At 39.5% G+C, this 17744-nt stretch overlaps 1 protein-coding gene across 6 annotated transcripts in view; it reads right to left on the bottom strand.

Annotated features, from left to right (window-relative positions):
* Nucleotides 1–5117: 5117 nt before the first annotated feature.
* DIDO1 (death inducer-obliterator 1) overlaps nt 5118–17744 on the bottom strand; it is a gene marked incomplete at its 5' end in the record, with an annotated part of 57561 nt that continues 44934 nt past the window's right edge. For all 6 annotated transcript variants that reach the window (XM_084538542.1, XM_084538543.1, XM_084538544.1 and 3 more), the window contains 2 exons: nt 5118–10265; nt 17082–17277. In XM_084538542.1, the coding sequence (XP_084394668.1) occupies nt 6910–10265; nt 17082–17277 (3552 nt within the window). In that variant the 3' untranslated portion in view covers nt 5118–6909. The remainder of the gene's footprint in view (nt 10266–17081; nt 17278–17744) is intronic.

Below are 17744 nucleotides of genomic sequence, written 5' to 3'. Positions count from 1 at the left end.
AAATATGCGTACGATAAGGTTGTGAGAATTTCTCTACTTCTGGTTCCTGGTTTATCTTCTGCCCAGACTTGTCTCTTCAGGCCGGTGGGACAGCGCACCTCTGTCTCACTACGGAGCGGCAGGACAGCACAGCTCAGGGTTCAAAATGACCACAGTACAATTCGGTCCTCGGTGCTATGATTTTAGTTCTTTTGGGTCGCAGCAGAAGTACAAAACATGAAATACTAAGCTTACATTCCATACTTATAGTTTGATCATCTGTTCAAATTAGTTAACAAGCACGCTGATAGAACTAAGAACAGCAGTTAAGATATTGTGTATATAAAAAATATATCCGTGCCCCAAACCTTCCTGTGTTTCAATGGCAATATCACAGTAAAACTATATACACATAAAATAAAGAAATAAATAAATGGCACTAGCACAAAGGTAGATTGAAGTTCCCAGGGTTGATAGGCAGCAGCATCAGTACAGGTTCAAGAAGAAAGATGCACAAGCATCCTTTATTCTGACAGTTCACGTCATGGCTATTTTGAAATGTTTCTACAGTAGAGCACATAACTCAATGCTTCTTTAGCCAACAGAAAATGTGCAGATATTTCAGCCTCGTGGAAGTCTAACAGTCTCACAAACTAAAATACTACTTTATAATTACAACTGTCTACCTAACTACTTGATGGCAGGGATTCTGCGTGTAGTAAAAGATACCTACACTACATAGGCTATTCGGTGCTTCAGAACACCTGTGAAGTACTTTCTCAAATCTGCACGACACCTCACTACATTTGAAGGATAGTGAAGTGGTGTGTGTGTTTTGACAAAGTATCGAAGGTACTTACATCCTACATATGTTAACAACCTTTGACAGAGGTACCTCATCTTAAACAAAAAAAAAAAAAAAAAAAAAAAAAAAAGAAAACACCCTCACATCCCATTTTGACTATGACAAAATGGATCGGCCCTGACAGATTTTTTGGTTTACTGACAGGATTAGTGTTCTGCCAGACAATCCAGCTGCACCAACTCACGCTGTCCTTGCACAGGTCTTGTATCCAATGCACAGGAGGGCAGGAGCACACAGCAGAGCACAGGGGAAGTAGCATGACTGCCTCTTCTGGCAGCAGCTCACCAGTCCAACAACTCCTGAGATGAAGTTGTTCTGATTAGGAAAGCTAAAGTTACTTCCCCAAAAGTCTTTTCTCTCCTCCTAAATCTGCATTTGACTACTGACCAGTTAGTGACTTCTTTATTTTTTAATTATTATCTGATGTTTTCAGCTAGCAAGGTTTTGTAATCAGAATTAGTCCCACAGCCCCGTCTGCAGAGAGCTATGTGCTTCCCGGGAAGGATGCAGAAATTTAACTTCGGTTAATTTCACCACAAACCGAACGGACCCTTTTGGTCTTCCATACCTGCTACAGTGAGAGCAGACATTATCAGGAAGGGTCTAACAACCGATTTCCCTCAGACTTGAGGGGGACAAAGGTAGGGAGCACCCTTCTGAAGCCCAGTTCAAGAAATCCTCTAACAGCATAAAGCTTGAATAGAAATACACCTCAGAAAGGGGAAGATTTGGATTACCTAAGAAACAATGCAACTACTCATTTCTGAGTGAAACAGCCTTCCCACCTTTGCCTGTCGTTAAATTCTGTTAGACGCTGAGCATTTGTAGTAGGCACCTCCAGCAGCACGCAAGCTTGTAACGAGCTGCACTACACTGCCTCTTACTGCCAGCATGTTTCACCACCAATACACAAGCTGGTGGTTAAGATGAACCATAAAACCGATGCTGTACCTGAATTTTCATAAGGCTAGGCAGAGAAGCGGGTGCTAAACGTTGCCTGGAATACAAAGTGAAGTGGAGGATGCGGAAGCACTAGCTATGTGGATCCACTGTGAGTGGATGCCTTGCCAAAGGTTTCTGAGTGAAAATTATCTGAAGTGTAAGATGAAACACACTACATTAAATCATTCCAAAGAGCGTGAAGATCTTACTATAGATTAAACTTCTTGTTCACCCACTGTTCCCGTACTTTTCCCTAGGGACTGGTCTCAAGTACTGACAAACTGAACACAAACCCAGGGGGATGTTGAGCTGGACTCACACTGACTTCTCTTCTGTTTCTATTATCTCCCAAAGCCTACCCCACAAACCTTACACTATCTGTCAGGAGGCATTGAGCTATCCCAGGAAGGAGAACAGGGATCAGAAACTATCAGTGACATTTTCAGTTTGGTCAAATGAGGCACCTGGAACTTAATACACTGAGGTAAAAAGCTGAACTACTTTGAATTAACAGTCTCGAAAAGCTAGAAGATGAATATCCAAAATATGCGTACGATAAGGTTGTGAGAATTTCTCTACTTCTGGTTCCTGGTTTATCTTCTGCCCAGACTTGTCTCTTCAGGCCGGTGGGACAGCGCACCTCTGTCTCACTACGGAGCGGCAGGACAGCACAGCTCAGGGTTCAAAATGACCACAGTACAATTCGGTCCTCGGTGCTATGATTTTAGTTCTTTTGGGTCGCAGCAGAAGTACAAAACATGAAATACTAAGCTTACATTCCATACTTATAGTTTGATCATCTGTTCAAATTAGTTAACAAGCACGCTGATAGAACTAAGAACAGCAGTTAAGATATTGTGTATATAAAAAATATATCCGTGCCCCAAACCTTCCTGTGTTTCAATGGCAATATCACAGTAAAACTATATACACATAAAATAAAGAAATAAATAAATGGCACTAGCACAAAGGTAGATTGAAGTTCCCAGGGTTGATAGGCAGCAGCATCAGTACAGGTTCAAGAAGAAAGATGCACAAGCATCCTTTATTCTGACAGTTCACGTCATGGCTATTTTGAAATGTTTCTACAGTAGAGCACATAACTCAATGCTTCTTTAGCCAACAGAAAATGTGCAGATATTTCAGCCTCGTGGAAGTCTAACAGTCTCACAAACTAAAATACTACTTTATAATTACAACTGTCTACCTAACTACTTGATGGCAGGGATTCTGCGTGTAGTAAAAGATACCTACACTACATAGGCTATTCGGTGCTTCAGAACACCTGTGAAGTACTTTCTCAAATCTGCACGACACCTCACTACATTTGAAGGATAGTGAAGTGGTGTGTGTGTTTTGACAAAGTATCGAAGGTACTTACATCCTACATATGTTAACAACCTTTGACAGAGGTACCTCATCTTAAACAAAAAAAAAAAAAAAAAAAAAAAAAAAGAAAACACCCTCACATCCCATTTTGACTATGACAAAATGGATCGGCCCTGACAGATTTTTTGGTTTACTGACAGGATTAGTGTTCTGCCAGACAATCCAGCTGCACCAACTCACGCTGTCCTTGCACAGGTCTTGTATCCAGTGCACAGGAGGGCAGGAGCACACAGCAGAGCACAGGGGAAGTAGCATGACTGCCTCTTCTGGCAGCAGCTCACCAGTCCATTGCCTCAGCTGCAAGGCGAGCATGCCCCCAGCTTGCACCATCTTCTGATGGGCGCTGTTTCTGGTGCGTGTTTGGAAAAGTTACCAGAAGTGAGTACTCTTTTCAGAGAGCAGTATACCAACATAGGAGGGTCCCCGCCGGCCCTTCAGCCCACCCTAGCGCTGAGGGGACCGAAGGCTCCCCTGGGGCAGCTCCAACCCCGCAAGGCCTACCGAAGAGCCGCCGCTAACCGCCCCTCAACCGCCGCCCTCCCGGCGCCTGCGGCCTGAGGGCGGCTTCGCCAACCGCCATGAGGCGGCGGCTCGGCCCCTCGCCGTCCTGCCGGGCACCATCGGGCTCCGAGCCCCACAGGGACAGGTGCTGAGCCCTCCTTGCTGGTCCCAGCTTCGAGGGCTTTGCGTTTTGTTTCAGTTTAGGCTGTGGAGAAAGCAGCGGGGTGGGCGAGGAGAGCGCGGTCCATGAGGGAACAGCGATGGGAAGGCAGGGGAGCGCTGAGGGGAGGAAAGGCTGCAAATGTTTTAAGTTTATTGTTTGTTTTTTTTTGCTTTTTTCCGCGTCAAGCCTCCCCATTCGATGCGAACGGTGCAGGAATGCATCGCCTAACACGAGTCGGAGAACGTCAAAGCCTTCGCTGAGGGAACCGCAGCCGCAGAGCATGCAGCAGAGCTCAGCTGCTGAGCACGAAGCTCGCTCATTTCGGCGGCTGTGTGGCCTCAGCCGCTCCCGGTGCCTAAAAATAAAGCCGAAATAAAGCCAAAATAAAAATAAAATTAAAAAAAAAAACACAAAGCAGTATGGGAGCTCAGCGGCCCCAGCTGGGGCTACAAACATGGCCCCAGAGCTGTCTCAGCTGCCCACCCGCGCACCAGCCATCACGAGGGGAAATCGTGGGAGAAAAAAGCCAGGATGTTTTGAAATTAACACGTGTGTTTTGTTGTTTTGTTTCTTTGTCGCAGGATGCTCTCTCCTCCCTTTCTGCCTTTCTCTCCCCCCCCCCCCCCGAGGAGCACGTCTCCGCAGCACTGGAGGCAGGAGCCTGCTACACGCAGGTATGGTGGAGGTAAACGCCTTGGTAATGCACCTGTGTGTAAAAACTTTTCTGATGTAAACCGACTCAAAAGCCCCTTTCCAGTCTTCTGAAGTTGTCAAGTGGTATTACTGCATCATGCCATGAAAATGAGCGAGGTGCATTTACGGTTCCTTAATGGTGAACAGATTCTCCAAACTAATCTGTGATAAAAGAGTGTTTCCTATAAGGAAAAAGAAAACTTTCACCCATCTGTTTCACAACAATGAAAGGTCCGGGAATCTAGTATTTCCATAGCTCAAAGCCAAAATAAATTACTTAATTATTCATTTCTCCAGATCTTTTTGGTGTAAAATCTGAAAGTAACTCAAACAACAAAATCTTCCGAATAAATTAGGGCACGTGTTAGAACTGAGAGAAAAAATCACAAGAACAGACTTTCACATGTTTTTCAGAACACCTACAAGTAAGTATCAGTTGGGCGTGGTGGCATCGTGTAAAATATCTTTTGTTAAACAGATGGAAATGAAACTTGTGTGCCATCAGCCTCTTGTGGTGGCATGTTGAGAAGTAGCAAAGCTAGTTAGAAAATAATACACATGTACAGATTTAAGAAATGGACAACGTTTCACTGTAGATGTTTATTCTACTTATCGTAACAAAAACCTGTGAAGTCCCATATTTTAATGTACAGTGATATATTTTGTCATATAAAATACAATTTACAGAAATTTCTATCAAGTAAACCTAAACAAACACACTTGCTTTTTGCATACTTTTATGTGTCTTTAAATTAGAAACATCTCATTAAGAAAAATCTTACGCCATAGTAGATGTTTGCATTTAATACCGCCTCTTTGCATTTTAACATTTTGTCTACAGGTTCAGAATACAGACGATCATTTCAACCAGCAAATCCTCGATGTATAAGGACTTGTAAGACGCACCAATGTGAACTGTAAAATCTGTAGTGAGATACATGACATACTTGCTACTTGTAATGTAGACTTCAAGATGCAAATGTTTATAGGAATCTAATTTTACATTTGCAAAACTATTTTATAAAAATATCAAAATATTTCTGCAGCTGTAATTTACATGGTCAAAATGTAAACCAGCAGAGTTTTCTTTATTTCATTCTTTAGAGTTACATACTTGAAGAATACATGAAAAGTAGCAGAGTAATGTATTTCACAGTGAAAAATTTCCCTCTTGAATCACATTAAGTATTACCAATCTTCTTTTCAAACTTAATGCAGTTTTATACCTTTTTCAGTGGACAGTCTTATATACACTACCAGCATAAGCAGGGTCTGACAACAGTGACAATTTTTTTTTTTTTTTTTTTTTTTTTTTTTTTTTTTCAGGAGCAAAACACTTTTAGACTGGAAAGTACAGGAAAATGGAGACATTTCTTAAATTTCCAGCAAAGATCTGCCGAAAGAAAACCCAAGAAATGCTCCACATAATTAATTTCAATCGAAGAAATAAATTCAATGGCCCATTTAATAAACTTCTTTTATTTAACAAACTTCTTTTTCTTTCCTTTGGTATACCAATTCATTTGTAGTCTTAGCTCTTTGCCAATAGATGTCTGATTTTTAAAATTTTTTGCTGGTTATAAAGGTGCTACTTTTATATACTCTTTAATTGCAGGTTTGTAAAAATGTGAAATTAAAAACCCCTCATCCACATGAAAAACTAGGTACGGTTTGTTTCGTTGTTGTACACTTAGATGGATTTCAAAACACAAAATATCTGTATATAAAAAGGAAGATAGTGCACTTTAAGCTTATAACATTCCGTTTTCAAATCCTCCATCCAATAATCAGTAACACTGTTCTTCTGCAGCCTTCTCCTAAATACGCATGACCCTTCCATTGTAAAATAAACAAGACAGCAATATTTGACTCCTTTTTTAAAGCGTGTGCTGTAGGAACAACTTTGACACCAAAATATCACATACATGAGATGTAAAGGTATGGCTCCTAAGGTCTTGATTAAATTCTCTTATAAAATTACAATTCAAGTTACTGGAAAACATAACTTTATAATTTTAAAAAGCAATATGCTCTTCTTAGACTTCTTCCATTTCTGTACTGTAAATGGAAATTTTAAGATAAAGATGCAAGTACAAAAAACAAAATCTCAGAACAGGTAACGCTGTGAATTTTTATAAGAAAAACATTATGCACAAAATGCAGCAAGTGAAAGTCCAGTATGTTCTTGCCTTTTACCTACTTGAATATTTTCATTCACAGTTGTTCAAAAATTGCTAATTTGTCAGTACATTTTGTAAGGCTAGATTTACAACAGCATTTTTGTAAAGGTGAGAATATACAGTATATACAGAAGACATTGACTCAGTCCTTGCAGTGTTGTATATTATCTATGGAAAATATAACAGCAGTTATAGTTCTATGACTGATTAGTGGAAGATGAAGCTTCTGCTTCTGTTGGTTTCTGACCTTCCTTAGGTGTTTCTGGCTTCATCTCTTTACCGATCTCCCTACTTTTACTCCGATCTTTCCGATCTTTTCCTCTTTCACGATCTCGATCTCTGTCTCGATCTCTTTCTTTCTCCCTGCTTCGATCCCGGTCTCGGTCTCTGTCACGATCTCTGTCTCTGCTTCTTGATCGTTCTCTGTCACGTCTCCTGTAGGATTCTCTCTCTCTCGTTCTTGCTCTCTCTCGGTCTCTGTTTCTTTCCCAGTCTTTACCTCGCTCCGAGTCTTTCTCTCTATCTTTGTTCTGGTTTCTGTCTCTGTTTTTATCCCATTCTTTGTCTCTGTGTCTCTCCCAGTCCCTGTCTCTGTTCCAGTTTCTGCCACGGTCTCTTTCCCAAGGTCTGCCATGTTCTCGATCCCTTCGTCTTTCCTCAAAGGGTCTGCTTTGTCGATTATCTGCTTGCTGAGGCTCTGGCTGATCTAAAACCTTGTCTTTATTTCCTCCTTCGTATCTCTCTCTCTGTCTCCCTTCAAATGTCTGGCCTCTAAATTCAAGATTTTTGCCTTCTCGGAAGTCAGATCCTGACCACTGTCCTTCTGACTCAGGCCCTTGCCCAGGAATACCAGAAAGAGGTGCAGACGGCCCAGCTTCCTCCCACATCTCCTTTCTGTGGCCTGGTGGATGACTGGGAAGGTCCAGGAGTGGTCTTGGGGTTGGCTTCATGTTTTGTGGCGACTGACCTTGGAAATGAAATCTGGAAGGGGGAGGTTCGTTTTGTTCTGGAAACATTGGAGGTGTGGCTCCTCTTGGTCCTCCAAACTGAAGCGGAGCTGGACCTCTCTGGTTGGCAAACCTGGGTGGTGGACTCCCTCCTCTCCGTTCTTCAAATGGCTGTGGCAAAAGTCCTCGTGGGCCGGGTATATGGTTTGGAGCCGGACCTCTTTGCCCTTCAAATTGATTTGGGTGAGGCCCTCTTGGTCCCCCAAAATGACTAGGGGCTGGACCTCTAGGCCCTCCGAACTGCGGACCTCCTCTCTGTCCTTTAAACTGAGCTGGTGGGGGTCGCCTTTGACCTCCAAAAGGAAAAGGCGAAGGTCCTCTGTTTCCCATGAACTGAGGTTGATCAGGGCCTTCAAACTGTCCCGGAGGCCTGATCATCTCGTTATATTGGGAATCTGAGAATTCCCTTTGTTCCATGTGAGGCTCCCTATGATCTTCAAACTGAGATGGTGACATTCCTCTTGGAACACCGTGATAAGACGGAGCAGGGCCCCTGTTATCACCAAACAGAGATGGTGGTCCATGCTGTGTAGAAAACAAGGAAGGAATGGGACCCTTTTGACTTCCAAATCTTCCAGGGGCAGATCCTCTTTGTCCATCGTTATTTGGAGAACCATGCTCTTCTGAGAACTGTGGCGCTGGGCCTCTAAAATTAGGTCCATGAGGTCCTCCGGGTGCGTTGAGCATCAGTGGTGCTGGAGGTCCTCCTTTCTGCCCAGACAAAGGAAACGGACCTCCAGCTCGGTTCTCCTCAAAGTGCTGTGGGAGAGGTCCACCCTCACCCTGAACTGGTGGAGATTCAGTTTGTTCTACAAATTGATGAGGCTGAGGGTTTCTCTGTTCTTCGTATTGCACCGCAGAAAGACCCCTGTCTGGTTCAAAGTGACCAGGTCCCTTTTCCTGAGAAGTAAACATTGGATTTGCCTCATTTGACCAGGATACTTTGTGCATATCTTGCAAAGACTGACCGTCATTAGATGTGGAGAAATTAGGCTGAAAAGACGTACTTGGAGGTGTCGGAAGCAGCACTTTACGTAAAGGCTTGGATGTAGAAGGTTCTGCAGAAACTGCTTGACTCACATTTTCCAAAGTAACTTGAACAGTATTTTCAAATTTGCTATTAGGTGCCTCTTCCTGCAGCACTGCAGGAGCCTTTTCACTGGAAACCCAATTATCACCACCGTAACTAAGCTGAGTAGCAGGAATTAAAGTTTTATCTTCCTTACCAAGTGAAGTCTGCAAAGCGTTTGGAAAACTCGCTTGAGGAATTTCTCTTGTGGATATCTCATTCTGTGCTGCCTGTGGCTTTATTTGAGACTCGGTTCCGTCATTAGTTTCTGTTGCCATTCTTCTGGCTTGTCGAGGGTCTCTATTCTGCCGTGGGTCACAGCTCTGGTTTAAAACTTGTGCTTGCTGATTGGAAGATGAAGGTAAATCTACTTTTTGCGCAGCCTGTTGGTCCTGATGGAACAATTCAGTCTTTAGTAGGGAAGATTTTGGTGGAGGTGACATTAAAGCATCAGACACTGAAAAATGAGCCATTGAAACACCAACAGCTGCTCGTTGTTGTCTGAGGGCTTCTTCTTGCTCCTCTAGTTGTCGTTTCTGCTCTTCTATTTGTTTGTTTAATTCTTCTAACATTTTTTGCTGTTCCACCAAGGATGAAGATGCAGATAAATCTGGCACATATGAAGCAGGTGTTTCCACAGAAGTGTTTTTAGTGTCTGTATACATTTTGTTAGGTAAATCATCAACAGTAACTTTTGCTTCTTCCAAGATAGTTTCATCTTCCGGATCATAGGCCTCATCCTCTAGTTCTATTGTGTTACTGGGCTTCTCCACACTATACAGTTTTTTGCTTTCACCAGTCTGCATTTCAAAAGCTTTCTCTGGATCATATTCTTCTTCGGGATCATATGGCCTGTCATCCTCCTCATCTTCTATAGCTTTGTCTTTTGACATCTGTCCGAACTGTTGTACAATGGGATCTAGCAAAGGAACAGCTGACACACCTCCATCCACAGCTGCTTGAGCTTCCTGATTTGAAGACTGGACAGTTTCAGTCTCCTTAGCAAGAGGTTCAAAAGTCTTCTTTTTACCAAAAAGTGTCTGGAGGATGTGCTCAAGAGGTGTGGCAGTTTTTGAGGATGAAGAATGTGTAGCAGTAGCACTTGTAGAAGCAGTAGCTGAAACTGGTGGTGTTACAGTACTTGTGGTTCCACTCTTAATCGAGGACAGTATTTTTAATACTGAAGGTGTAACTGATGAGGTTTCTGGAACGGGAAGTGGGGGTGGAGGTGGAGGAGATCCCGGTGGTGTTGTACTTACAGCTGAATCTCCCGAATACAGTGTGTATTTTGGAGTTTTATTTTCTCGTGAAGAAGCTACTGTCCCCTTAGAGTACAGCGATGTTTCTGTTTCCTCTTGCACCTGAATTCGGCTGCGCTTTTCCTCTATTTTGTCTGTATCCGTGCTAGTAGCAAGACGCTTCCCTTTCTGACAGATAACCAATCCAAGAATTAAATTCGGACGTGAAGACTCCAGACCTGAAAGGAAACACAAAGATTGTATATGTAAAAAACTACTATTTTTTATCTGTGTTTTCAATAGGAACTTATCATTTTATATAATGGCAGCTATGAGAGTCATAACAGTAACAGTTCTTCTAAATTTCACGCAGTGACATTAATCCATAAGCATATGTATCTATATTTATTTACTATTTATATAAATTTGTATACAGTAACTAAAAAATATTTTAATTCTTTCCCTTGATATTCTTTAATAATGCAGTAACAGGTATGATTACTGAAAGATGTCCTTGCAAATGTCTCTAATGTTCAAAAATTAAAGTTTTCCTATTTTTGTATTATTACTTTCTACTTATTGTTGTCCACTTTCCCCCCAATCAAATATTGCCTTTCAAAATACTTTGCAAATACCTTATATACACAGAGATACTGATAAGTGAGAAAACCTGGACAAGCAATCTAACTTTCTGTTAGGTTAACAGAAATTAGGCTAAACTGGAATTGAAGAACCAGAAATAAAGAGAAAAAAACTAATGCTATTAAAACAAACAAACAAACAAACAGCAACAACAAAATACAAACACTTCACTTTCTGTTACAAAGAAAGCACACGGCATTGTTAAACTTAATAATTACATTTCTGTTCTAATCTGTGCTAAAATACCGGACTGACATTTACACCATTCCATCAAGGTGACTTTTAACACTGTTGTAGAATTGAGTTTGATGCCACAGACCCTTCCCTAAGTAAGAAATGTGAGCAGAATTACTCCATTGTGAAAGCTTCAGGCTGGAATCCCTGGAGAAGCATTCCCAGAAATGACCAGAAAGTTTCCCATAAAGAGGAAAAATGCAAACAGCTGCAGGTCCGTTTCACATTATTGTATTCCTTCCTTGTACATTCACATTTCCCACAGGCACTCGTGGAAGACAAATACAACCAGAATAAAGAGCAGGGAGTAAACCCTTTAACATACAGTCAGTGGCAAATGTAGAAAAAACATATAAAGAGAGGATTTTAACTTCTGGATTTAGTGACTTGAGATCCTCATTTGGGAGCCATATTAATATTTGCATCCAGCTAGGAACCAGGAATATAGAAACGAAACTAACGGCAAAGTAAGAGATTTACTGTGGTTATATGATGAGGACTCGAAAACCTACACTGTCCCTTATATTCATGACCCTTAAGTAAGAGTTTAAAAGAAGTGTAATATATGAATTTATGTATATCTTTATTTTCTTACTAAACAAAACCAACTGCTCACTAAGGAACAACTTATAAATAACGAATTTTTGCCACTGAAAACTTTTTGATACCAGCAAAAACCCAAACTTCCCATAGTTGCAGATAAATTCTATTTGCCATTACCAGTCATAAGTATGAACCTTTGCTGAAACAACTGAATTCAAAGTTTTAAGGGGGCTCCTAAATTTACTATCTTATGAGAAAATTACATCAGCTGTTTTTATTTGTATAGCTGAAATTATATTCACGTACGCTAAGAAAGAATTAAATGGGGTAAGCCTATTTCTTAAGTTAAATGTGAGGTTTCCACAGCAAGAGGATTATAACCAGGTAAGTCAAGACGATGACTTCTTCAACAAAGCTTCATTAAGCATAAATATTTCATTAAGCAGTAACCTGCCTAAATTCTGAAATTCTGTGTTCTTCTGACTGTGACTGGTAATAGTACAGCACATCTGTTTTAGCCACATAATGGAGAGAGCAGCAAAATCTGGTTACTCACTAGAAGGTCTTTGCAAAAAAGAGAAAAAATTGAGGGCAATGCAAAATCTACTTGAGGTTTCCTATCAGAAGCAGCTCTCATTTTAAGTATTTTGAAAAAAAAATAACACTGAAATTTGATTGAATGCATTCTAGTTCCACAGCTGATTTCAGATTACTTCAAAGTTCAGTGTTTGAGTTTTACATAGTTCTGTGGTTGAGAGGATGTTGGACATGCTGGTTTAAATAAACTTCTATTTTTCATTTAGTAGCACATATTATTTCCTACTTGTACATTTAAAACTCAGTGCCAAGTTTTTTCCTCCAGATATAGTATTTCAGTATTTTGTGTTGCCAATTTTCACTTTCTTCCATGGTTAGAAATATATATATATATATACACACACAAATTATAAATGCATCAAGAAAATGACCTAGCTATACTAACCAAAACTAAGACTTGCTTATAATTTAGTTTGCTTATAATTTTATACAGATTGCCCTTGTGACAGGGCAGGGACGGCAAGATGTACAACAAAAGGAGGCAGGACAGGAACTAAACAAGTAATTATCTTTGGTGAATCTAAGATTATTTGGAAAGGATCAAAAATCCTTGATTCACCCAATTAAAAACTCCTTTCAACCCATTGCCTAAAAGCAATCCTAGCAATTCTGATCACTATAGTTTACTACCCCAGATGAAGTTACATTAATACATAACATCAGGGCATAGCTCAAAAGACAGCTTACTTGGGAAGAAAATTATTCGCTGTGTACACTCTGAAGAGACTCAATAGTTAGGTATGATTCACTCTGAGTGACTGCTTTACATTTTTTCTTTATCAGCATGTGAGTAATGACTCCACATTTGGTCAGCATCAACCCATGCAGAGTATCTCTCAAATCTGTGTTCACCCTAAAACTCCTCATAAGCATTCACTGTTCTTCTGTCATTAACGTATTGGTTATCTGCTCTTCTGCAGAGACCTGTGATTTATCCAACTAGTCACAACATGCATCTCAAACACTGAATAATTGAAACGAGCAGGTTTCAAAAATCTATTGGACTGTGTATCTAAAATTAACAGCAAAAAGGTAAAAAATCAGTTCTGAATCCCTGTAAGAGACAGAGATCATCGCTAATAAAAACAGAGTAAAACTTAAACACACGTTCAAGATAAATTCCAAAGCTTAATTAACAACGGTTGTAACTGAATCTGTTTACTTTGGTCAGAGAAAAAATCCATTAAATTTTTACATTTTGATACTGTAATTTTCAACAGATGCCTAACCCAGTTTCTAAATTCATTCAATCCAAAGCGATCACACAGTAAGTGCTTCTTTTAGATGGAAATATACAGCCAGACCAGCACTTCAAAGCTCAGTCCCATTCTATTTCCATATCCATAAATAGGTTTCAATATCCATAAATAGGTTAAGTGCCTAATTTTAGGTAATAACTAAATGAAAATGTTGGCTGCAGTCTCCAACTATTGCTCATTAACTATCTTCCAAAAGCAAGCATTTTAAGTGCTGCAAGCTATGTTAGTAGCTTTTGATGCTAATTTATTTATAAAATATTGTTAAATGCATTCTGCATTTGAAGACCACGATGGTTTTATCAAGTTACATCCTGTAATTAAATCTATTTAAACAAGATATATTTAATATTACTATGGGATTAATATATTTTTTTCGTTAAATACGTTTTTTTTCATGAAATCAGTTTTGCAGTATTGATCTACATAATGGCCACATATTGTCCCTACCATCCGCAGCTGCTAGGAAGTTAACTGTACCACTAAGGATACATCCCTAATTTCTGTACACTGATGGCAAAACTTAGGGAACAGACCTATGTCATACTTTTAACTGCAGAGACCAATACAAGCAAATCTGTAATCATTATCAACATGCCGTTTAAATACTTGTCCCAGTTAATTGTGAAAGCATGACTGAAAACTATCAAGTTGGTGTATCTCAATTCAGTGATAGAGATCACTCCCACCGCTGTAACACTGCCGCACATTACGGTACATTTGCTGAATGGGAGTGGCTGACATCAAAAATATGTTGTTCTACTACTGCTGCTTTCCATACTGGTATGAGTACTCTAAATAGCTTGAAGAGATTTCATGCCTTCATACTTAAAAACACTTCCAAGCTTAAACTAATGGAAGAGATACTGCGGCATGCCCTCTGCTGATACACTTTTTAAATTAAAATTCTTCTATTTTAAATATGTATGGTACCCGATACATTTCCAACATTGCCAATAAATCTCTCCGTAAGTGCGTCTTCCTATTGCTAATAATGACTGATTATACCTTTTCATTTTTTTTCAGTGTTTTCAGATCTACAGATGAAAGTGCTAAATAGTGTTGTGTGTATGTGAAACGAGACAAACAAATTCACATACAGTAAACTACCAGAAAAAAAAAAACAATGCTGAACATCCCACCAACAGATAATATCTGGTAATAAATATCTGAGGTGGTTTAAGTGAATAAATGTGAATATCCTTCCATGTTCCTCTATATTTATATCACCCATGACAAAGTTTTGTAGATCTTCTAGGCACTACAGCAGGTCAGAGGTCCTCAGTTGTGTTCCAAATCCAGTCCATCAGAAAACAGGAGAGATTCATAATCCGTATGCACCTGATGGAGCTGGTTGATACAGCTGGAATATCTTCCAACTAGGATTTCTGGAGTGATGGGATTATTGTCCTCTTCCCTCCTCCCGCCCCCAGTCATATTTATCAAAGTATCTTACACTGTCATGTTTTTTGAGTACTTGCTAAACTCTATTTGAAGGTACACAAATTTAAGGAGACAATGACCACTTTCCAAAAAATATCTTTATTGGGTATAAAAAACAGTAAATTCCATCAGATGTCAGTAACAAGTATGTATTACAAGTCTTTTACGCTGCGGTATTAATACATTCAAACACACACACGCACATAAGTAAACCAGCTTACCTGATTTTTTCCCCATATTCTCAGCTTGGTTTTCAGAATATGAACACAGCTTAGCACAACTGTGAGATAAAGACTTTCACAAAGGTTTCCAAGAAGAGTGTAGTGTAAGTGGGTCTTCCATTAATCTTTCAGATCGTATGGCCTCTCTGCCTTTGGAATTTTGTAACTATTTCTTTAATTCACTTTGTATTTCAATTCGAAAATCTGACTCATAAAATTTGCCTCCACAGACAATGCCTGCAAGTGTTTATACCTGTGTTTCTTCTGGGCAATTACCTCCAGTTTTGAAAGAACTTTTCCTATTTACATTTTGTAAAAACCAGCCTGACATTCCTCATTTCTATACTAACAAGTCTGTCTACTTTTGCCAGGCCTCCACTTTAAAAGCTTCATTTGAAATGAAATCCACAACAGAAATATAAAAGATAAAGTACAAGGACAGCCTATGTTTGCTCAAGAATGCAAGGAGGGGAAGATCACTTAAATGCTTCCCTAGAGCAGGTTAAAAGCACAGCGGAAGACTGCAGACGTAGCCAATTCAATGGCAAACTCATTCTTATATGTTACTGTCCAGAAAGGAATGTAGTTCATTTATTCGGGCTGGAAAATCTAGCCCACAGTTTAGGACTCTGTCTGCCTCCCTGTGCCAAGTGTTAACACTTGCATGTTCTTGTTTTTTGGTTATGAAACAGGAATAATAGTTTTTGCCTACTTTTCAAGAACTGGGTAAATTAAAGACTACCAGGTGCTTACATTCAGCTTATAGAGACTACATGATGACTTGAGGTAGCAACAAGCCTGCCTTTTTAGCTGTAGCCTGAAAACAATGACGTAGACTGTGCACTGTTCAGGGATGGATAAGACAGGCTCAGAGTGTATGAGAAAAATCTTGTCCAAGAACACAAAGCAAGCGCCCTTTGCAATTTCATGCAGGAAAGAAGAGTATTTTCCTAGCATTACATTGCTTGTTGGTGGTGCTTTTTTGTTATTGTTTTTTAAGTTGCATGCCATTAACATGTGAAAACCTGGCCAGGCAGAACACACATCTGTTTATGAATATAAGCCCTGAGAATGCTTTATTGAGTTTAGTCCTAAACTTGTATTTGGGTAGTAGAGGACAGTCAGCTTGTCAGAAAGGTCAGCTCCTTACGTGTTTTAATGTGTAATTATTTTGCACTGTTTAGTATTTTGCAAACCATCCTTACAACAATGAAGTTTTGCCTTCATTGTAACCTGTAGCTCTTAAGCTCCTCAACCTGTTACTCTATATGAAGAAAGGTACTTATTTGGAAACTAAGCATATGCACCGCCTCCATCCTCAGATGAAGATGACTTCAAATTTTGTAATATAAAGGTGTTTCACATCTGAATTTGTTCTCATTTCTTCTGTTTCCATGTTCAACGCACAAAGATGGAGCAAATTCAAGCCATACATTACTGCTGATAACTAACTAAAAATAGAAGATTGTAATATATACCAACCTATACCACCTACTGTCTGCCACCTACGCAAAAGGAGTTTGCCTACTCCCAGGCAAAACCAATGTTCTGAAGTCAGGGATTTGTCTGGAACTTGATCCAGGTAGCACAGAATATTTCAGACCCCGTGTACATGCATATTGCATGCACAGCATAATACACACCATGAGATAACAACAACGTAGTGAAACCATAAACGTTACCTTTGTCTTCACAGATTTCTTGACTGCTCCGTGGGATAAGAGTCTCCTACGTGATTTAAGGGACAGCACATGGCTTGTAGGGACCTAAAACTTGGTGGATTTATGGGTTGTTGAAAGTAGGGTCGGTTTAATGTTCTGATAATGTTTGCTTGTTTGTCTCAATATAGTGGCTGTTCTATGTACTCCATTTTATGGGGAAACAAATCCTCCTAACAGCAGATATTTATCTTGTTGGAAAGGCTATGTGAGTTTCAGACCATGTCACCTTGAGATGATTGACTTTGCAATTTTTTCCTATATGCATACTTTTAAAATATTTTTATAAAATTATATTTTTTTAATTATGCTTACATTAAACATTCAAAACCAATTGGACTCTGATTTACTCGTTTTGTAATTTTACCTAGCAGTTAACCTCCCCTAAATTTTGTGCTTACCTGGTCCCTCAAAGGGCAAGAGTTTGGAAGGAATTGGGTCCTTAGAACTCAGTGGGATCAGGTAGAGATCCTTGACATGTCTGTTGTTATTAGCTACAACACCAAAACGACCACGACTGCTAAAATAGGAGTAGAGAGAGATATAGGCAACTTCTTCTTCTTCTGTGGCAGGATGGAAACGAATCAAACACAATTCCTGAAATACAAAAGCAAAGTGGAAAAATTCAACCTGTAACATATCAGCAAATAAAATCGTAAAAGTACTCAACTATTGTTTTCCAACATAATACTCAAGATTTAAGAAAATACTGTCATTCAATCGGTAATATTAAACCAGAATTAATTTTGTCATTTTCAGAAATACCAAATATTTACGTATCTCACATAAAGCTACACCTCTTTAGGTTCAGAATATTCAAATAATTATGAAAGAAATGGAAAATTCTTAGATTATGTTTGCATGCTGTGCTTCATTTTTACTAAATCCATAAGGGTTTAAGTAGTAAAACTTATTACATACACTTACTAATAATTTCCTCGTCTTTTAAAATTGAATTTCTATCTTCAGTAACTGAATAAATAGATGGTTTATATTCAATCATTAAAAAACAATAGGTTGTATGAATGTTTAACTACTACACAGGGAAAAGATGATTGGCAGCT

The sequence above is a fragment of the Aythya ferina genome (genome assembly GCF_964211825.1).
Source record: "Aythya ferina genome assembly, chromosome: 16".
Lineage (NCBI taxonomy): Eukaryota > Metazoa > Chordata > Aves > Anseriformes > Anatidae > Aythya > Aythya ferina.
Note: the sequence above shows the minus strand (reverse complement) of the source record. Positions and strands in the feature narration are given on the sequence as shown.